This window comes from Apteryx mantelli, chromosome 1, assembly GCF_036417845.1.
Source record: "Apteryx mantelli isolate bAptMan1 chromosome 1, bAptMan1.hap1, whole genome shotgun sequence".
In the NCBI taxonomy this organism is placed as follows: domain Eukaryota; kingdom Metazoa; phylum Chordata; class Aves; order Apterygiformes; family Apterygidae; genus Apteryx; species Apteryx mantelli.
Window position 1 is genome coordinate 31,030,500 of NC_089978.1, and position 23,208 is coordinate 31,053,707.

Genomic DNA, 23,208 nt, shown 5'->3' on the forward strand with positions numbered 1-23,208 from the left:
GAACTAAGGGATCACTTGAGACAATTAGGACCATTTTTAAATAACAAACACTGGAAACTGACTCAGAATTGATGACCAGATAGCCAAAGAGACCTCTGCTTACCACGTTACTTTAACTAGCTCACCAGCAATATACTGTGCACATACCTGAGGCACAATAGCTTTCTTTTCATTGAATAAATGAACTACAAAGGCCCTCAAATGACTTGGTCTTTACCAATAATATTAAAATAAACCTAGGATAGTTACTGAAAGGAGATAGTATTCCAAATTAATAAGTACTAGTGTATTTAAGGAATTAGCAAAATGAAATACTATCTCAGCAACAGTCTTTAAAAATTAGCTAAACTAGTGCAGTATCAGCAGTCTTTAAAAGTGAAAGCATTACAAATCTTAACAAAAGGGAACATGAACAAACCTGTCAAGAACTGCGCCAGTAAGTGTCAGCCCCAGTGAAATAGTACAACATACACCAAAAGAAATAGGAAGTGAAATCAGACTTAATAGGTATTCTAGATGGTCAAAGATTAGCGTCAAGTTTAACCGACAATGATTTTAATATACAAACTAAATTCTTAGATGCACAATCTACAAGACATACACCTTTCAGTCTCTTCTTTTGTTGTTAAAAAGTATCTATATATATGGACACACGCACACAAACAAAAGAAAGCACGACATTTCAAACATTTTAATATTAAAAAAATACAACAATTTTCAGGTCACATGCTTACTATGCACTGATAGTATTTCCTTTTATTAAGAAGTTATCAATTTTGATTTAATAGATTCTTTATTTCAAGGTTAGGCTTTTCCAAGTCTCAAATCTCTTGAAGAAGTTCCTCCTTTTCCTCAAAATACTTCCGAAACCACTCAATATGTTCAATCTTCTGTTTAACAGTTAGGTACGGGTTTTTAGAAAGCCCACAGATCACGAGTTCCATGAAGTGGCGAATAGGTCCTTGCTTGGGGAAGTCTTCTAGGTGTTTCTCCAGAAAAATATGTTCATGAAATGCGGCATCATCCTCCATCCCTAAAAGGACACAAAACAACAAAGTCATTATCATTATGTAACAGTGAACTTGACGGGGGAAAAAAAAAAAAAAGGATATAGATTGCAGATAAACCTGTAGTTAGTAAAATAGTTCTATGCCTTTTAATTCTTTTGCACAGTTAAGCAAACCACACAGGAGTGGAAGAAGCTACTGTAGAGTTTTAAGACACATTAATATCTCCCTCCACACAGAAAATTTCAGTACATATCGTACTCATGTCTACCATGTCATTTCCATTTTGTGTTCCCCTTTGTAAGAACATACAATATTTCCATCAACTTTCTGTCTGGAAACCCTACCAAATGCTGATGCCAAAATCCATCTTCTTGTTCATTCAACACAAGAAAACTTTGACTCATCATGAGTACCACATTTTAAATTGTCAATGCTTTCTTAATAAATTATTTAAGAAAATACCAATTGCTCAATTCTGCAGAGGATTAGAGAACCCAAGCTAATATAGGATGAACAAGGCTACCTCCTAAAACATTTAATATTGAACAGTTACTAAATGCTTGCATCTTCATTGCAACTCAGTTTTAAAATCCTTTGGCTATCAAATGGGATATAAGAAACTGTTTTTCAAACAGTTTTTGAATCCATAAGTGAATGCTGACGTAAAAATGTTGTCCGTCACATCAGTTTCCACTTACAAGTAGCAGCTAACACAAAAAGTACTGCATACAAAAGCATTCAGTTCCACAGAAACATGGGACACGGGATTATTATAGATCTGTCATGAAACAGCTTCAATCACATGGTAATTTTCTGTTCTCTGTCCTGTGGATTTCATTTGCTGTTGTTCATATCACGATGCTAGCATTCAAAAGACACAACTTGGAACACAAAATCTTACATATGCAAAAAATAAGGGCTGCTTTAGGAGTTTGCAGTTCTGAGATTAAAAAAAGACAAGACAAACTGGGGTTTGCAATTGACAGAAGGGGAGGCGCGGTTTGTAAGTTAGAGGTATCTGGAAATTCCTAGATGATCACAATCTGTTATGGATTTGTAGACAACATTTGCAACTTCAGATAAAAATAACTTTCTTCATTATTAAAGAAAAAGATATTGCATAAGAACATTTCCAGATCATAAAAAATGGTAAGTCTATGCCACAGATGTAAGCGTATTTTTTTTTTAAATACTAACTAGGATATATGATATGTTATTTGCCAACATTAAAACAACAATATTAAACATGAGATAATGAAGCCATCTCAGTCCTAAGCTTCCTGCTGCATTAGAGCTTTTTCAAATTCAGATACACACCACTGGGATGGGGAAGTCTCTCACAACTTGTACGTCCTGTTCACCAAGTCAGCATTATTTCTTTCTGGTTTGAAGCTTTAGGCAGTGCAATACCTGACAGAGCTGGAAAATGCATCTGTTTTCCCCCACAACTGCAGCATCTGAAACATGTGCAGTGTCTATCAATGCCAGCTATACATCACTTATCTCCCCAGTCCTAGAAAAAGAAAGCAGATGTTTCCTTCTTCCAGAAGCTCTCTTTTCCTTTGTGGTCTTTTTCTCCCCTTAACACCGGTCATGTCAGCTTCAAGAGGTTTATTTCTAGTGTGCTTGGAAACCTACATCCACTTAAAGCAACACAGAAATCTTCTTTTTATCATGACACCAAAGTCCTACATTTCCTTTCCCTGGCAAGAGCTGGCAGAATCTCATTGTAGCGGGATGCTGGTGGCTACTTTCACAAGTAACATCCTTTCCAAATTTCTGTTGGTCATGAAAATCCAAGAGGAAAAACTGACCAACCCACTACTGAAAGAATCTGAATAATGCTACCAATAAAAGTTGTCCTTTGGATGGTCCTCTTTTGGGAAGAGAAGGGTTGCAGGAGAAATAATGCCTAATTAGTAATTTCTCCAGTTCTCATCTGTAACCCAAAAGAAATTAAACAGGCTATAGAAAAAGCACAAGAGACAACCAAACAATTTGATGTTTATAGTCTCACACAAAAATTCAGGTCAGAAGTAACTATTACATCATCTATTTTAATCTCCCATTTGTCAAAGACATGATATATGGTTTGGGAATGAAGTGTTGAGTCCAAAGATTTCAGTTAGACCACATATTTCAGTCTTCAAAAAAGTACAGTGTGCATCACAAAAAGAGACCACAATTGCTCCAAGCATTGGAGGTTGAGACCTCTGGTGGGAACTGATTAGATGAGATATGTTCACATGATTCCCCCACCCCCAACAAGTCATACCTCATGCTGCAGGGAAAGAGCCAGCCTGTCCCTCACCCTCTCTTGCACTGTCCTCAGAAATCTAATTTGGGGAAAAAAAAAAACAAAAAAAAGCACACACACCCTTTCCCACTATGAAACCTGGCAAACGGTAGGATTCTCAGCACACGAGCAACACATGCAAGACAGGCATCTAAAGCAGATGATTTTCTTTATCAACCTCAAAGCACAAAGTCACCCTCTGTCAATATTCTATTTCCAATACCCTACATACTACAAAACAGAAGTTTTGGGGAACTTCTCCAGATACCATATTAACCTTCTCAAGAGATGACCAACCTTGCCTTAACGATGATGGTAGGGTGGGCTATATCTCAAACGTGCATGTCTGTACTTATAAGGAGTCTTGCTGACAAGCTCAGTCAGTAAAGAGAACCAAGCATTTTTAGAATGAGATAAATTGTGGCCTTACAGTAGGTGCCTAGAATAGATTCAAAATTAGTAAAACAACCCCTGCCTAAAATGACTGTGTAATGTTTGCTGCCTCGCTTGGTAAACTGATCCAATGCTTCTTTGCTGGGAAGCAGCATCTCACCGTAACAGCCAGAACAGGACGTGGTGAACTTCTGCCTAGAGAAGCTACCAGAGGCAACTGTAGACATTAAATTTCTGAGACTTCCATTAAACCTATCACTTCTGCCATAACAACCTTTGACACACTAGAAGCATTTGCTCTTCAGAATGAGGTGCTAAAGCAAAGGAGCAGCAATAACATGTAGTGTCCTTTCTAAGCACCACGTTTTTCAGGATTTGAGTCATCATTGCATAAATGCACAGAAATCATTTTAGAAAGAAACAAATACCCCCACCCTTTTCACATAGCAAAGCTTGGAGTAGAACTAGAGCTACTAGAAGTAAAGAAAGCAAGCAGAGAGAAGGACAAGTGAGGATGATGCTACAAAAGCTACACTAATGGTTTGCTAATCCGGTAAAAAAAATTAATCGGGGGCATGGGAGACGGGGAGGGACACCTAACAGTGTCCTCAGTTGCATAAGAGAAGGGAAAGAATATGCAGGCAGGCGCAAAGCCCAGGGCAGCGGGGAGGACTGCTCCTGGCCATTGCAGCAAGCCAATATATAAATCTAGCCACATCTTCAGACACTCACTTAAGGGCCAGAAGTTTTAAAAATCATGACCTTGTCCCAGTGTCTCAAAGCACAGCACCTCAGTAAAGCACTATAATGAGAACACTGGAGATGTTCTGAAGCCAAGAAAAGTAGTTACAAGTTTCCTCTCTGTCTTTTATGTTTCACTTAAAACTTTAAAGGCTGTCATAATGCTAGAAGTTATATATACGCCTCCCCAGAAGAAAATCTAATTACACATATGTTTTTATAGCTACATGTTTGTGGTATAACAGAACAATCACATATTTCTTGATGCAGAACAAGCTGGATTAATGTCCTGCTATTGAGGGAGATGACAGTACAAAAAATGTAAAATTAACAGGGGAAGGGGCATCTTTCTTTTGCAAAACTACTGAAATTATGGTATGTTGAATTCATTGTAGAGAGATTCTCAAGCTTTTAACTGTACTTTGACATACCTGATCTGATTAACAACCTGTAACAGAGCTGGCAGTTTGATAGGATGAAATTTAATGACTTGATATTTCAGCCTGAGAGGTGATAAATTTTGGAACACTCCACTGGAATTTTCCACATGACCAATCTTTGTGGACAAATCAATAAAGATTCTTGTTTAACTATATGTAAAGACTCTTTGTCCATTTGCCATCCCATCCCACTCAGCAGGGTTCCAGCCGCATTGCTACAATAGAAGAACCATTGGCCAAAGACATCCGGTCCACTTACTGCCCCAGACAGCAGGGTTCCAGCCACATTACAACAGAAAAAGCACTGGCCGCAGTGGTTTTAAGCTTGCAAAAACATGACTAGAATATACTTGGATTTCTGCATGATAGAACAGATCAGTTCTGAGCAGTGATTAAATTCTATGAAGAAACTGCCAAAATAGGATGAGAATAAACGTTAAGAAACAATGAACCGCATTATGCAATTTGCAACTCAGTATATGACAGATTTTCAAAGACTCCTAGCTTCAGATACTAACCTGTTTTGCTTTCACTGACTGAATTATTCTAAAGCAGTTTTGTTTGATGTCTTTAAAGTCTTCCAAAAAAAAAAAAAAAAAAAAAACACAGCCAACCTAGCCCTGAAGATATGAAGTCCCCATTCCTAAAGTGTTCACTTGCTTTCTGCAGTTCTTTCCATCCTCAATATTCTCTCTCTCTCTGCTGGCTGAGCTTCATACAGAGCTTTCTCTTTTTAATAGAAAACGAAGCAAATACAGTGCACAAAGATGTCTAGTTAAGATAGATGCCCAGAGTGAGTGAATGTTGTGACTATTTTTTCTTATGAAACAGACAGAACAAAGGAAGCAAACGACTGTTTAACACTCAACCAGTGCAGATATGGAACTGGCAGATAGCTGACTAGGATCCTGCTAGCTACTTTGTCTCAGAACCACGCCAAAGAACAGAATAAGCACTAGGAAACACACACAGCAGTTTTAAGATTCTCCTCCCTCTGCTAGAAGCTTCTTTTAAAGAAGTTTCATAGTAAGAGGATTTATGCAACAGACTTGAATGGTCTCTTGGGTGTTAAAATTATCAGGGCAAAGAGAGCAAGAAGAAGTGAAAAGAGAGCAAGTCCTCCCCTTTTTGGCAGCAGCCAGCCCTCAGATCAGCCAAAACACCTGCAGGACTTGACCTGAAGAGTGCCAGAATGAGTTTATCTGAAGCACCTCTGACCTGGGACAGTTGGAGAGTTACATTTGTTTACTATCAAATGCATGATCTGTTGCTGAAATACTATGTTAAAGTCATCAAGGGTCATAACATGCTCTAATTCTCAAAAATATAAATATAGACAGATAATAAGAGGTAACAGTGCACATACCAGCTTCATTGTCGATTGGGAACTCCCACAGTATTCCTTCTTTTGTCCACTGGATCATTTCCTCAAAACCATTTCGGGGAGGCTGCTCAGTTACTGCCGCAATCTCCTTTGCAAATTCCACATCCCAAATTGTTGGTGAAGATTCTAAGTAAGAAATTTTTTTTAAGATCTGACAACATGCCAAAGATTTCTCACTGGCTAGAACAACATATATCCTTTAACATTAATCTTTACAAAGACTAGTACTTTCAATTGTGCAAGTTTTTCTAGATGTCAGCATCATCTTTCTCAACATGCTGTTGAAATGAAAGTCTTAAATTCTCAAGTGTCTGGTGAAAATGTATTCTGAGCTACTAGAGGACAGTTTATTTTTAAACCTTTTTTTCCCAGAGCAGGAATTTAATTATTCACAATTATTTTTTTCTTTTTGTCTTCCACAAACTGTACATGTGACAAACTCTGAACTTGATTGCTGCACTCTTTGCTACTTGCTTTCTTGCTTACTCCAGGAGTTTTCAGGTATTTTCACACCTATACACTCATTCAGAGAGACAACTCTTAATCTAAAAATGATGGTAAATCTTTCCCCACCCTGATAAGTGTCCCAAATTTTGTCCCTTGGACTCAAGAAATCCTGAATCACCTATTTCTCTCTAAATGTCAAACAGTCCCCTGACGGATGCATCTCTCCTGATGGAATTAAAGGGAATTTTAATTAAGGAAGCTTAATTAACATTAAGAAAGAATAAAATAGGGCTGAACCACAAGAAGTAAACATGAACTTTTTCGTCAAAGTGTATTCATATGGTAGCACAGTTACACTTAAGGACTTCCTGCCCCTCTGCTGCAGAAGAACTGCTCACGAGCCCACCCTGAACTCTATCACTGAAGCAAAGGCACCAAGCTGGAACCACAAGATAGGGAGGAACAGCTGGGAGCGCCTCAGGCCAGCGCATGAAACGGCACCCCAAGGCCAGCTTCCCTTTGTATTCTTGTCGCACGCCGTTATCGGTTCATCCTGAACTCCCTGGGACAGAGATTTTGGTCTGAATTCAAATGTTACTGGCCATTTTAAGTGAATCAGGGCTAATCAGCTATTATTCTACTACCCTAAAGTTTAAGTCTTTGAAATTAAGAAATAATTATACCTTTGGCTCAGTGGCCTAGAACTCAACCAAATTAAAAATAAAAATAAAAAATAAAGAAAAACTTTGAAGAGAAAACAAAATAACTGGCAAACAGAAATTTTGCATGCTGAAAACCATTTTAATTTTTTGTGTCAAATGAAAAAATACTCTTTCAAATTATTCTTACTTAGCAGAAATGCAATTCTGGTAATTTCTCTCAGCTACCTACTTCAATTTGAGGGCTAGAGGCAGGAATAAAAACATAAATAATAAATAAAGGACAAGGAAAACATACCAGAATAGAATTATTGTCCACATCTTAACATATATCTTCTAACAATTTGTTACTAACAAATCTGCTAATAGAAGACTGTAGAAATTTAAATTTTCAAGCTGGGAGTAAAGGTAATAAATATTGTACTTCCACCTCTGTGAAACAGAAAATAATAAATGATGTTTCATGTTGAGTTATGAAAAACTTTTGCTGGATGCCAATTTATTTTGCGTTATGAAAAACTTTTGCTGGATGCCAATTTATTTTGCAGTTAACATTCAGGTTTTCAAAATAAATATTCAATGCACAATATAGAACTTGCTTTTCTGTTGTGTCTAAATAATAGTTTAACTCATGATCTCCACTAATATGAGCCAAGAAGAAAGTGAGAGCAAATGAATCAAAGTATCAAGTATAGTGCTGGTATTTCCTGAGATTAGGGCAAAAAATTGTTTTGTTATCAGGCTTAGTCAGTAAGTCTTGTAATAAGGTTTCTGGCTTAGAATCTACCATAGATTTCCTCAAGGCTCACAGGAATCAGACATAGAAATGCCACATAAAAAGCTGAAAGAAACTTATTTCTTGATATCTAATTACAAATCCAATAAAGTCTACTTGCTCTCTCACACTTCTTTTTACAAAACTGGAATGTGCACAGATTGCATGCTAAATTTTCTATTTAGTATGACTACTATGTGCTACTGCATCTACATGTGTTCATGCAAAAGGTTGCTTATGAAATATTACAAATTCTCAACATTTTACCTGAGCATATTTGATTCAAATCAAGCTGCAGTTACTCGAATGAGACTTTTGGCAAGATAGCTAAAAGAATACTATATCATTCACTCTGTATTTATATGCAAAATGAACAGATTTTACAGAAATCTATAGTCTTAAAAAACAGCAAATTGAATCCCATTCTAGTAAGTAGCCTTCATAGTCCACTGCAGAGGTAGCTGCATTCAGAGAGCACACAGCTGCTTGATAATATGCAAATAGCACTGTGATATTTTACTAAAAATTAAGTAAACCATTAATTTCTCCCTGCAATTGCAAGTGTAAAAAGGGAGAAAATTAGTCAACTAGAAGTTGGCAAAAACTAACAATCCTACTCTTAAAACAGGAACAAATAAGCCCCATATTCTAAGATACCAGAGAGGAGTACTATTTCTTCTGCAGGTTCCAGCTTTACAGGTAGGTTTTTTTCCAAAGGGCCTCAGAATACTTTGGAAAAATCACTGTGTAAAAGATTAGTGCTAACAATGTACACTATCTCATTGTTCAGAAAAGAAAAGCGAGGCAGGGACTTCTTTAAATGCATTACCCACATTCACACACCCTTAGTCAAACCCACAGTCCTGCACTAACTCTTAAGTTGTGCTTCAATGCCAGTCTTCATGTTTGAAAGCTATCCCCCTTACTTGGGAATTAAGACTGTCACTGCAGAGCTGTGCAGTTCAGTGAATACAAAGGTGGGTCATACCCAGTTTCTGTTATTTATCCTATATGAATTCTGCTGTGTATTTGAAGCTTGTAAATGTGAGTAAAGCAAGGCATTGGTTTTCAGCCTCTACAGGGTCTTTCAGGCTACATCTATAACACTAAATAAGAGAAGGTCAGAAAGAAATCAAGTACATAGTCTAGTTGGGTCCACACTGCTCAAGCCTAGCCACCTCTGGAGCACACTTGTTTCCCTGGGATTATAGCTTTGTGTTTCTTTGCCATAAAACAAATGCAACAAGTCTGCAACTTGAACAAATACCTCATGGGAACCAACACACACATTCTCCAGACTGCTTTAATATGTGCCAAAGACACACCAGTCTTAGTGACAAAAAGCTAGTTTTACCCTTCAAGTTCAATAACAGAGTGTTCTGACTAGTTCAGAAAACGTTAATCCTTGTCACTGCGTGGAAGTTCTGCCTATTAAGAAGCAGAGTTGCATTATTCCTTTTTTTTTTTTTTACAGGTCTGAAAGCAGGACGTTAACAGGCCATGGGTCTCCTTCACAACAATGAATCCCCCAATACTCGAAAAATTCAGAACTTGTCTTCATTGGGTTTTTCATTTTTGAATTTCCACTAACCTGTTTTCAGTGCCTTTTCTGTATCTGGAGAAGTCTTAGTGAAAATATTAAGTCTCCTTCCTACTTTGAGACTCCTATAAACAAAAAAGAAAAACGATATTTGGTATTTCACAACACTTCACAACTTTGCCAGATAAAAAAATCTAAAAGCACAGAATATTCTCATGAAACTAATAGATCTCAAGGGGATTAAAAAAAAGTGAGATAGTGACTCTCACTAAATCCTCAGGCTTTTAAGCAGAGCAAGTATTTATGGTTGAATTATTACTCTGTAACACTTCTCTAAACATTCCTATGTGAAAGAATGAGCATAAATCAATTTTAATATTTGCAGTCATTTTTCACCAAAGTAGTTAGGAATCTGAGTGAGTTAAACAGTATCAAACCACAGGACTTAAGCAATTTCACAAAGTTGCAACTAGAAAGTGAATTTGGAGATTTTTTTTTCTGTATTGCACAATTCAGGAAGAAGGAGCAATAGCTAAATCAAACAACTCCTGCTTTATTACATAAATAGCCTTTCTGGAAGATTACACCGCCATCTTTTCTTCTCTGCCATGTGACAAACACTCAAAGCATAACTCTATGATATATTTAAACATCATCACCCCAATGCTCTTTCTTCTCAATATAACAATATTTTATTCTGACTATCTATTTTTAATCATATTTACATTCAGCAGGAGCCTATACTGGAAAAAAAAAATCCAACAGCAGATTAACAACTAATCAGAATAAATTTTCATATAAATAAAATGAAGAAAAAAGCAACACCTTTACTGTATAATGCACCAAACTGTAAAACAAATTATTCTTTTAACTATATAACCTTTCCTGGTTTTGTAGGTTTCCACTGAAATCCTAATAGATCCTGTTTTGTATTATTACATATTCACTGCTACCCTAGCAACGCTTGCCTCACCTGACCTTAAATTTCACCTCTCTGCTTTTCCTGCAGATTTCTGATGGCCAAAACTACTACTGCAAAACCTGTTCTTGTCATATTACTTTCTACTGATGTAACTACCTTGGATCTATTTCAGCACAGAGCAATCTAATTACACAGTCTTCAAAGAATGTCGATTTGGGATTACATTTTCCTATCTGTGTGTCTAACTCCCTATAACATTGACTGAAGATACAGGCCTGACTTGGAAGAACATTTATTTTTAAAATGACTAGTTCAAATTACTATAAAGCAACATCATCCATTTCATTGAAATCTACCAACTCTATTTAAACATGTATATATTTTTCCTAACCATTTCTTTATTTCTTTCCTAACCATTATCAATAGATAAACACAACTGTTCGATTTTCAGGGCTCCAGGAGGAAACTTAAGACTGAAACTGGAGACAGTTTCTTCATTACAGAGATTAAAAAATTCTTTAAGGTACTGTTCCTAAAGTTACATACCAAGTACAGCTTCATCACACAAAGAAGGCGAGATAGCTCCTCAGACTTCATAAATTTAATAAATGTTCTCAAACATACAGTGAAATTTGCTTTACCTAAACTATTTTAATAAATAAAAAGTTTACAACTTATTATTTATAAAATAATATAGACTGTATAAGCAAATAATAGTTCAAGTAGTTCAAGAAAAAGGAAGTCACTCAGAAACATTTCAGCAAGCACATCAAGTTCTTCTAATGACTGCCTATGTTCACTTCTTTGGGGCTTTTGCATGATTTACATGGCTTAAGGATGCACACGTTCTAATTTGTTCCATATGGAAAATTACAACTCTCTTTACGATATACTGAAATAGATGTCTCAGCCAAAGAGGGCAGAACACTGCACATCTACTCGCCTACAACTTTATGCCTACTTTTTCTTAGTTATCTAAATTCTGTTTTCAGCATTATCCACCTAAACACCAATGATCGCCTCAATTTCTAACCCCTAATCCCAAGTAAAGTCATATATAAGTAATTTGTAAAGAAGTTAATCTTACTGAAAATGGAATTGCTGGAGAAATAATATATCGAGAAGCTATGTAATCATGTGGCTGACATGGGAAATCAAAAGAATGCAGGCATGAAAGCATAGCATATAAGACTAAAAAAATTAAGAGTACTAACTTAATTCACTAAGAAATATACTGGCCACAAAAAACAGTAGCAAGTCATTTTTAAGGAGTACCTGAAATCACAATGTAAATTATGAAGTTTATTTTATAGACAATTAGAATATGTCACAGGCAATAGAGAAATCAGTTATAGAATGACTTATTAGGTGCAACATGAGGGTTACAAAAAAAACTCTAAAAGTCTCTTAAAAAAAAAACCACAGCAGAATAGATGAACTATTTCTGAACATAGAACATCTATCAGTTTTCCATCAGATGACAGTAAGTCTTCAGAGCCTCCATCTAAAAAAAGTTACCAAAATGATATAAAATTATATTTTGCATAAGTGCGAATAACTTAAAGTAGTTAAAAAAAACAAGATTACATTTCAGCACCAAGCATTTTTAATTATCTAAGACTTACTGTCAAAAAGTGCAAGTTATTTCATTAGCTGGTTAACGCTAACGTGTTCTCATACAAATCAATTTCAACGTTGACAGCATTTTTTGTGAAAAATACTTTAAAATTTTTCTTTAAGCTTTGAAGTATTACAGTATCATGAATATTTATAACTAAATTTAAAATGTTATGTATTAGTAACTTTTTGCATACTCCTTCTCTGGGAGGTGGGAGGGAACACAACAGAAAATACCTTCTGGAATCAGAAGACTGAGGTGCGAGTCTTTCAGGCCTGATTCTTTTACCATCCTCTTCCAGCTCCAAAGAAATGAGATTGGATATCCTCACACCTCTCTGAGCTGGGGACTCTCTCTTAATTGTCATGTCTGAAATAACGTTGCTGAAATCAAAAACATGAACATAAAAATTCAACAAAAACAAGGCAGGAAGTTTTGTCATGTGCATTAATAAGGCAAACTACTCTCACCTGATTTCGTAAGCCTATAAAACAGAACTAGACATTCCTCACACAACATATCCATTTTTCAAGTCATCAAATATGCAAGTCTAACCTTTTAAGCAAACTCAGTTGTTACGTTCTACAGATATAAATGAAAAGTGCTATTTCAACCTACTAAACTTACAACAAATTCTCTTTGAAATAATCTAGTTACCAACTAAAGGAAAACTATCATTTCACATACCTGTATACTTATATTCAGAGAGTACATTAGGCATGTTTTGCCTAACCAAATGAGGAATTTTGCTGGATACAAGGCATTTGCTGGAATAAGGATTAAAAATAACCAATTTTTTGGACAGGAACCAACCCCACTCAGGGAGCGGTGGTGGAGCTGCCCTTCACACATCAGCTGACACGGGTCAACCACGTCACCCTAATAAGTAGGTCACCTTTCCTGATCCCCTGCAATCTGCTGCATTGCACAATTGAAGCCATGATGCAACAGACCACATCTTCTCTCATAATTCTGAAGTCAAAAATCATACATGAAGAGCAATGCTCTGGTCTTTTCCAGTGTACTTTGCAGCTCATTCTGAGCATAAAGGCCAAAACACTAAACCTCTCAGCCAATTAGCCCCCTTAATTTGTATGTCTGCCAGTTGGCAAAGACCGAGCTTGTTATTCTTCCTTGTATCTACCCTCTTCTCCTAGCTGCTACCAGGTCAAATAAGTATTACAAGAAAATGCAGCCATCCAAAACTGCAGTGCTCAAGTTCTAAGATATAAAGATGGTCTCAAAAATAAAAATAGGCCAAGTCAAAAGCATTGCATATCCTTTTTTTTTTTTTTTTTAATTTGAATAAAGTTCAAACTATGGTTTTGGTAGTGTAAATCAAAAGAGATTTTATTACCAACAAATACTTCTGGAAAATTGTAAAAGCTAATCACCACAGCAACACAGTAGGACTTTCTCTTCAGTCTCAGATGTGGTTCTGAATGGCAGAACAAGAATAGCACAGCTCTTGAAGCATCTACTCTGAACAAAAAGGCATCTGAAAGTAAGTTTTAAACGTAAACATTTTAACCTTAAAAAATAATCTCAGTTTTACTTGCATCTCTCTCACACGGGAAGTTTATGAAGTGACTACTGGCATTAGTGAGCTGCTGTCAGGCCAGAAACTTGACACATTTCTGAGGGTCAGACTGACGTAATTCTTTAGGTCACAGTCACACACTGCCCAGCCCAACTGCTCGACTTGGCAGCAGCCCACAAGGCCGGAGCACTGCTGTGCTACAAGGGGTCAGGCTTCCTCCGAGAAGCTCTCCTCACTACAGAATATGGTTTATTTGTGGCTTTGCACTGCAGGTCAAACTTCCTTCTGCATTGATTGCACTACCAAGCTACTAGCATATGCAGCCAATAGTATCATATTTCTCATGGAAATGTCCTAATGTCACCACATCGTTGGTATATGAACATTAATGGCAGGAATGTTCATCACTCCATAACTGTCTTCTACATCAACTAAAAACAAAACTACAGAGATATTTTTATTGCCTTCTACAATGAAAAATGTCAGGTGACAAACTCATACTCCAACTCCAGTGTATCTACAGTGGTCAGATATCACATAATATTATCTCATGTCCCAACATGAGGTTAAAAAAGTTGCTAGATATTTACGCCTTCCAGAGCTGGAAAGAGGTAGAGCTTTCATACCAAACAGATTCTCCCTCTTTCCTAAATACCAACCAATAATTATAATACTAAAAAACAAAGACACAGGGAGCTTAAGGTATACTTTAGCCTTAAGCTCCAAATTACATTTCTTCTTATTCACTCAAAACAGGAGCTGAAATTTCAGCTTGCAGTGCCACTGGTTTTATTTTAGTGTAGTGCTGTTGTAATTTCCATTGAGTGAAACTTCATTGCACACAGAGAAAAATAAATTCCTGTATCATTAATATTTTCCCCTCCTATTGAACATGCTGTCCTCACAACTGCTACAAAACAAGCTGATGGGAGAAGACTGTACAACAGTGACCTCTGGAGGTCATACTCATTACTGAAAAACGTAATACAAAAAGATCCTGACAATGTATAATTTATTTCATACCTTCATAAATCTCAGTAGCAGTGTCCCAATTTGTTGCAGCTGAGCATTATATTAAATGATTCTAATGCTTGTACAGATATCTCATTTTTAAATCGATTTTCAAGTTTTGAATGAAGGATGAATATATATTGGCTTTTTCGATACATCAATATAACAACTGCAAAACCTTCATGAAGAAAATTAAAAGCTTAACAGCCCATATTCCTTTGTTGTCAAATAAAAATAAGCACAAAATAGCCACACAGAAAGTAATCTCTTTTATTCCAAATATATTAAAAGCATTTCAGTCCCTTGTATAGGTTGACATATTCTGGAGGATAAAGTTATGCCCAGGTAAGCCTGAGGGCTGTTTTTTATGAACTTTTATTTTTTTTCCTTACACTGAACAGAAAGGTGATAGTACCAAATTCATCTCAGAGTCTAACTGTGAAATGTTACCATTAACTAACTTATCAGTCCCAAAAATCATCAGGAGTTGTAGTCTTCCCAGAGAACTCATTCACTGGTACAGTTTCAAAATGTTCACCTAACTATTAAGGAAGAAAACAAAACTTTTCAATATACAATAAAATTTAACATACATTCCAGGTGGAAATAACCTAGCTTACAACGCTGCCTCAAGGTGTGGAAGAACTCGCCAATTTAAAGCGCAACAAACCAGCTATGATATTCCTAGCCAACCAACAAGGCTATGCACATGAGGAAAATGTGTCTTTCTAACCACAGAGATTCATCCACAAGCATGTTACAGTATTTTATAATAGCACATCTGAAGCCATCTAGCAACTATACAGAGCCACACAATGTGGGGACTTAAGCTTTTGAACTTCTTGAGAATTCAAACTTTCTTTTAAAGGAAAAAAGCCTTTCTGCTTACATTACAATTTCCTTAGACACCTTCTTCCTTCCATAGCAGCAGTGCTTCAGGAGAAGCGCAATGGGTGGTGAGGAGAGAGAACCCTTGTTGCCAGTGGGCAAACCAACCAAATTTGCAAAAGAGTGCATACACTGTAAGGCATGGGGGCAGGTGCACATGAGGTTTGGCACTGCACATACTAGTTTAGTCAGTATTAGCATGACCCCAACATCTTACCAGGAATTGAAGTAGGTTCCAATCACATTTAAGTTAGTCATTCACAGCCTACACCATTTCTAAGACATTTGTCTACTCTGCTCTTTTAAAAACCCCAGTGACAGACATGGCATAACCTCACTGGTAATTAATAATAGAGTTTAATGAACATATTATTTATACAAAATATTTCCTTATTTATTCTTCTTAAATTAAGAAGTGCCTCCTAGCTTTTTTGTAACAGTCAGATCCCTTTCTTTAAAGTTATTCATTTCAGCTTCAAAAGCCCATGGAGATCTCTGTTAAGTTCCTGGGATCTTTTATATTCAGACTGAGAGGAGATTATGAAAACTGAGCATACACATAGCCTTTGGAGATGCTTGTGTATATTACCTAAAACCATATGATCTTCTCTCTCTTCCTCCTTAAATAGCACAGACTTCACACATCTGGAGAGAACTTCACTTAGCTGTCCATAACAACCATTAGCTCTCTTGGCAGCGAATAATGAATTCAGGCTAAAAGGGAAGCTTGCACGGTTTCTCCCTCCTTTCACAACCTCTGAAGAACATGTATTTTGGTCAACAAAGTTGTCATTCATCAGGCATTGTGCTTCCCTATTACTCCATCTATTTGTAACCACCTGTCACATTCTTCCTTAGTTTTCACTCAGTTGAAAGGCAGACGTCAGCAGCAAACATCACTAGTTGGTTGGCTACTCTATTTGCAGTTCACTAATAGACATACAAAGCACAAACAAATTCTTTACTAATCTCTATAGCAACTTACAAACAATAAATGGACCAAGCTTAAATCCTGCTTTGGGACAAATTCATTTTCACAGAATAAATTCACATAATTTATTCACAGAATAAACTTCACAATTAAAACTTCACACTGCAAACAAGCATAAATAAAGGTTGCACATTCCTATTTTGCTGAAGATATGATTTTCTGTTTAGTTCAACATTTCATCTGATGTAATGATTTATTTTCTGAGTAGCTATCTTAATACTAGCTAAAAAGAGAGAACGAAAAGTCTGTCTTTAGCTATCATCCAAAAGGAGCAGTACGTGCAACTGTCAGTTTCCAAACAAATGTTTCTCATCTATTTGAAAGCCGCACTGGAAACTGAATTAAGCCAAGAGATGAGTTTCTCAGGTTGACTGGAAATTTTTGAAAGGAAGGGTGGGGTTTTAGAGTTGCTCTACTTCAGTTCAGCAAAGCTGTCACAAAAATTCACCAGTCCAGACAGAATGTCTGAAATGTCTACAAGTGCATCCATTGTGTGACAATTTGGGAAGCTGGGGGGGGAGGGGGGAAAACACTCTTATTCTGCTAGCCCATCCAAGAAAACAATGATCCTGGGTAGCAAAAAGATCCATTTTTGCAAAAGCATTTTAGAATAAGGATGCTAAAATTAAAGGAGTTAGGTATAAGCAAATCAATGATAACCCCATTACACATAAATTCCAAGGATTACTTGCCCATATGTGTCTTTTAAGGCCTTTTTACAACAAAGAAACTATTCACCTTCAAGATGAAATTACAAAATTAGAAGCTTAAGCATTATTGAGAATAATATTCAATATACAGACCGTATGTTAATAGTCCCCCCCTTCTTCTGTTTATCTGTAGTTTCTTCATGTCTTCTTAGTTGCGCAAGTAAATCGGATTCTGTCTGTTCCTTGTTGAGCGGTAAAGAAGATGCGACTGCAGAAGCAGCCTCCACTAGTTCTCGATTTAAAGGCTTGCCTCTGTAAGAGACAAAAAAAAATGAAAACTTGAAGAAAAAAGCCTTAATGTAAATTGTCATTTTCACATTGTTATTTATGCTTTAACAACTCAGAGATAACAATTCCACATTATCCCAGTGAACGGGGGAAGCCCATGTTTGTCCTATGTTCCGCTATTCATCAACTGCTAAATGACACTGACAAGCTGTTTTTCTCAAATCTGTGAAAACAAGAGCCCTCTGCCACCACGTATTCTATCAGAAGTGAAGCTGAGATGACCACAGGCAGCACAGACCTGCAATGTTATAAACCTGAAATAACACAGACTGTGCAGGAAAGCCACCCACAAGACTCAACAATCGTGATGCCACTCTTAGGAAACATTTTTTCCTTTCTCATCAGTTTTATTACATTTCATTTGAACAATAATATTTTCTCCCTCCCATTAAAATAACTTTCTGTGGGCAGGTGCTAATGCTACCTTTCTAGAGTCTCGCTGTATAAAAAAAGTAGCATATTGTAGAAAGCACACAACATCCTCTGTCCAGATTCTCCCCAGTGACCGACTGCAATGTACACTTGTACACTAAATTCTCTTACAATATTCATTTCTGTACTTGGTAACTTGTCCTAGATAATGACAAAAACAATTTGAAAAAGAGGAAAACAAATAGGAAGTGTATCTGTTATGCTTTACCGCTGGATGTCTTCTGTAGTTTTTGGAAAGGTACTACTTTTACTGTCCAGGCCTTCCAGCTGGTTCATAGCTTGCTTTTTGGTCTCATGTGTTTTTAATTGCTGGAATTTCTTCTTGGAGCTCACTTCTACTTTCATGTTACCGATAATGTTTAACAACTTCTGCTTTGGTGTTTCTGCTGAATCCTCCTGACTCTTTGATGCCGTTTTGGTGGTGCTGTCTGCAGAAGCAGTCAATCCATCTTCTTTAGTGGACAGGACAGTGCTAGTACTAAAGAGTTTCTGTATTTTGCTATATAATACAGAAAGTTTTTTTTAAAAAAAAAAAAGAAAAAAGAAGGAGAGCGAGAGAAGAAAAGCAGAAGTTACAAATAGGCTCCAAGGCCAAATTTTGTAAGCTTACAAAAAACATTAGTTACAACTGTCTAGGCTTACTTACATACAAACTGAATTAAGTAATCAAACAAGTACTTCTTGTTCTTTGGGAAGGGCTAAGGGCAATATTTATAACTCTTGGCTATTTATGGTTTCTTCATCACAAAATCATGTAAGCAATTTTATTTCCTCCACAAATAAACTGTGCTTAAAACATGAACTGAAACAAAACTTAACGAGTAACCCTGCATTAGGTAGCAGACTTAGAATTTGAAATCCCATTTTACCACAGTTGCTGGCTTTATTTGAACTACAGAGTATGTGACCTCATAACCATGTGAATTTGAATGAGTCATTTGTACTTTTGTAAATCTAGATCTCAGGTGTTCAAAAAAAACCCAAACTACTGGCACCTGATACTTAAATTCACTAGCACTACAGAAAACTCACTGAAATGCTTAAAACTAAAAACCAAAGAAACCACTCCCCATCCCCTTCAAAAAAAGATTTGGCAACAACCAGACTGTACGCACACATTTCAGTTCCACATTGTTCGCTCTGGCTGTAATTTGATGTCTAGGGTCTACTAAGGAAACGATCATCTGCATTCCCTACCCTGTGCCCTACAAGATACCAGCCAAGCATTTGTGCAGCCATACAGGGGAATGGATCCTGCTGCAAAATAACCCAGAAACAAACAGAACAGTTATTTTGGTTATTTTTCCATCTGGAACAACTCCTTCACCTAGTATACCACATCACCACAAAGAAGTTCATACTGGCATTCTACAGGCGAGGATGATGCCAAGAATGGGAGGGGGCTGCTTAAGATGTTGTTGAAATACAGGTACAACTGCTTTCTCTGGAAAGAACTACCACAAAATTCAAACAGTTCTCATCAACATTTTAAAATGAAATGCTTGAATCTTTCAATTCAAAGCTACTTTTTGTTTTATGAGCATCTTCAAGTTACTAAAAGAAATAAAAATGTGCAATGGAATATTTATTTGCAATGGAATATTTTATTTCAACAGATCTGAAGTGATTTTGGCATTTCCTTCTTCCTCACACGCACACCTTTCTTTGGCCAATAAACAAACAAAAATCTGCTATTATCAGCAAGCACCACATTATTACTTCAGTCACTCTGCACTTAATTGTCAGCATTAAATTGTCAGCATTAAGCCCTAATTTCAATGGTGAAAGGCAACAAGAAAATTTAAGCAAAACCTCAGAACTACATTACTGAGATGACAGTAGGAATCCTGCTGATTTATACAGAGCTGTTCTCCGTAGGTCTTCTCCAAACACATGTTTTTCATTAGTTCATGTTGCACATTCTCTAAAACTATTTAATCCCTTCAGAAATCTCTGCTTACAGCAGTGGAAACAACACAGACAGCAAGAATGCAAGCCTTAAACATTTAAAGCCAGTACTGTACTGCAGTTTGCACTACTGTGTTGCACCAGCCATTAGGTTTTTCTTCTGCTTGGAGGAGCCCCATCTGACCTTCAGAAGCACGCACAGCTATGCAAGAACTCAACCTGTTTTATACATTGGGCTGTCACGTTATCGTAGTTTGTCCAAAATATTGAAGAGCTTTGAAATAAGAAATACACATCTGACTTTTTATTAAAAGAAGATAATTGTTTTCAACAAAAAGACAAACGGACTTTGGAGCAATATTTGTATCCATTGCTTTGGGCGCGTACCTCTGCCAGCAGGCAGCACTGCTCTGCTTTCTCTGTCTCCCCCCCGTATGCAAGGTTTAAAGCCTTTGTCAGCTCACACAGGTGCATCACTCACAAAACCAAACCAGGAAAAGAAGAAACAGGGGGCAAGAGGGGCAAAACGAGGAACACACCCCAAACCACCCTCTCTACTTCACAGCACTTTCTCGATGGCTTCTCGATGGCCTGCTCCCCGGCAGGACGACTGCAGCGTCAGCCCCCTTCGCGCCCGAGCAGCCCGGCCGCTCGGCAAAACCTTCGCTTCGCCCGCAAACCTCCCCCGGGATGAGGGAGGCAGCGGCGGGGCCGCCCCCACGGGACGAACTCTTCCCGGACAAAACAAAACGAAAAAACCCAAAAGCCCCGTTTCGGGCGATGCCCCCCCCCACCGCGCGAGCAGCGCGGCTGCCCGGGCGACGCGCTACCGTAAACACCCCCCGCGGCGCACCACCAATCGCCGCGCGCCCTCGGGGAGGCCAGGTATTTACGGGAGGCGGGCCCCGGACTCTCGCCCTCCCGCCCCCGGTACCTGCGAGGCCGCCGCTCCTGTCGCACCGCGCCCGCCGCCTGCCGGCCCCTCGGCGGCCCCGTGAGGAGCCGGGCGGCAAGGCAGCCTCGGGCGGCGAGGCGGCCACCACCCCCGGCCCCGCCGCCCCAGGCAGCGACACGGCTCCACATCGTCCCGCCCGCGCGCAGCGGTCCGTCCCTCTCCGCGGCCCCCCCGGCCGGCGCCGCCGCGCGCATGCGCTGCCGACTGGAAACGGGAGTCGCGCCGAGCGTTCCGCGGCCGAGCGCCCCCTTCCCCCCCACCCCCCGCGCTCTGCTGCGCCTGGGGCAGCGGGCGGGGAAACCCCGCCGTCTTCACCCAAAAAGTAGCCGGGCACGCCGGAGCACGCACAGGGCAAAAGGAGATGCACAGCAGCGTGGCTATTGCGCCGATCTTGGATCTAAGTTTCAAAAAATTGTAAACGTCTCAATTGCAGTTAAGCCTTTCTCTCACAGATTTTCACATAGCGGCAGTATGCAGCTGCAGGCACGTAAGTCACGTCTTAAGATGCTGGCCCTTGCGAAGCATTTAATTGCTAAAGGCACTCACAATTTTCAGGGAAGCAGCAGCACTAAGTGTTCTGCAAGACAGGCCACTTGTAGTAGTTTCTGGTTTAGGCCACAAAGCATTTATCTCTTTGGGGGGAGAAAAAAAAAATCTATGTTTATTAAATTCATGTGTCTAGTCAGATGGTTCTCATTATTTCCGTCTTTGAATAGAGTCATTAAATTGGCTCTGCTTTAGAGGCACAGAGCCTGCCATAATGAGAAGATGATCCACAAATGCCAATTTCCTAACTGTAAGGACTTGCTACTTTTGCCAACAATCGATTTAAATTCCAAAAAGTGTCTTTTATTAGATACTACAGATGAAGACAAACCAAAAAAGATAACATCTGGTACTGTACTACTATGGTAACTGACAACCAAAGTTACCCCTCCAGAGGACAGATGATCTCGTATTTCAGAGCGTAAGTCATTCAAAGGTATTTAGAAGTAACTTCCTTCACAGCCAAGTTATTCAAGCATGTCTCACCTTCCTCTAAGACTTGCAGTACTGACCACGGTTGGACACGGGGCCGCCGTCTTCATCCAGTACGGCCCTTTTTCTGCGTGGCTGGTTCCACAGTGCTGTTCCAGCACCTAACTCCTGTTTTGTGCCTCGCTCCTTACAGTCTTCAGAGGGAACCTGGGTACCCGAGGAGGAGTGTGGAGCCCCTTTCCGCACCTGGAAAAACGGCCACACTTCGACATCGGTGCTGAGCTCCCACCTGGGTGGCAGACCTGAGCCACGCTGCCCGGAGGTAACAGAAAGGACAAGCCAGCAAGGCAGGGGAGGAAGAAGAGGTAACTTCAAGCCTTTGTGTCCAGTGGGCGGCTACTGTGAATCAGAAGAAGCTGTTCTGATTCATACCAGTGGCTGCTTTGGCATACGGAGCAATCTGGAGTCCTAATGGGGTAAAGGCATTAATGACGGTGTTTCTCTGCTCCATGCTATGTACAGGCTGCATCACAGCTGCAGACGCTCCAGTTTTTCTTGCTGGAGTCACTGGCTCTCTTTCCCCCACTAGGGATACCAAATTACCGTTACAGAAAAAGCTGGGCTGTGTAATTGATAGTTTCCTATCAATCTTACATTAAAAATTCAGATGCTGACAACCTTCTTTTTCCAAACAAAATCTGTCCACCACTACAGAATAACTGGTCTTATATTGCATCACAAATAGCAAAGAGATTAAGTCTGATGGTCTCCCGATCCCTCCTCCAGGACAGGAGCCATGGTGGCTTGGGGGTGTCCAGCCCAGGGACTGACATATCCGATGGATCTGCCTTGGGGCCCTTGGCTGTTGCTGAGGAAAATGGTATCCTGCCATGAGCAGAAACCCTAACAGGACCCCCGATCTGACTGAAAAGGATCATAGGAGCTTCAGATGCACCAAAAATGGGAAGAAAACATTGGGTCTGGCTCAGATTAGACTGAAACTAAATAGAAAAAAACAAAACTGTCATGAATAGGAAATTCCTCTTGTTCGCCTTTGGAAGAACTGATGTCCAGCCTCCTTCACAATGACGATTTCCCTAAGGATGAAGAAAGGCAAAATGGCTTTCAGGGAGCCCTTGCCACTGCAGCTGGCTCGCCTCTGGTTGACTGGCAGTGGTGGGCCCAGGAGATAGGATTGGCCTGGTGGGACCCCAGATGGAAAGGAATGCACTCAGCCAGGAAACCTCCTCCTCTGCTGAGTCAGACAAGCTTCCCCAGCATC

The 23,208-nt window shown here is 38.9% G+C and overlaps 1 protein-coding gene across 1 annotated transcript; it reads right to left on the bottom strand.

Annotated features, from left to right (window-relative positions):
• Positions 1–673: 673 nt before the first annotated feature.
• MRPS31 (mitochondrial ribosomal protein S31) lies at positions 674–21,098 on the bottom strand. Its single transcript, XM_067291576.1, has 7 exons — positions 20,928–21,098; positions 18,294–18,584; positions 17,459–17,617; positions 12,462–12,608; positions 9,737–9,810; positions 6,247–6,390; positions 674–1,033 (listed from the first exon to the last, which is right to left on the bottom strand). Exons 1-7 carry the CDS (start codon positions 21,074–21,076, stop codon positions 822–824), a joined length of 1,176 nt encoding a protein of 391 aa, XP_067147677.1. The 5' UTR covers positions 21,077–21,098; the 3' UTR covers positions 674–821.
• Positions 21,099–23,208: the final 2,110 nt, after the last annotated feature.

Coding starts and splice junctions, on each gene's coding strand:
- MRPS31 (XM_067291576.1), bottom strand. CDS start 21,076: ATGTGGAGCCGTGTCGCTGCCTGGGGCGGCGGGGCCGGGGGTGGTGGC. Junction 17,618..18,293: donor ACTACAGAAGACATCCAGCG/GTAAAGCATAAC, acceptor TGTCTCTTACAG/AGGCAAGCCTTTAAATCGAG. Junction 12,609..17,458: donor GGGGGGACTATTAACATACG/GTCTGTATATTG, acceptor TTTTGATTTCAG/CAACGTTATTTCAGACATGA.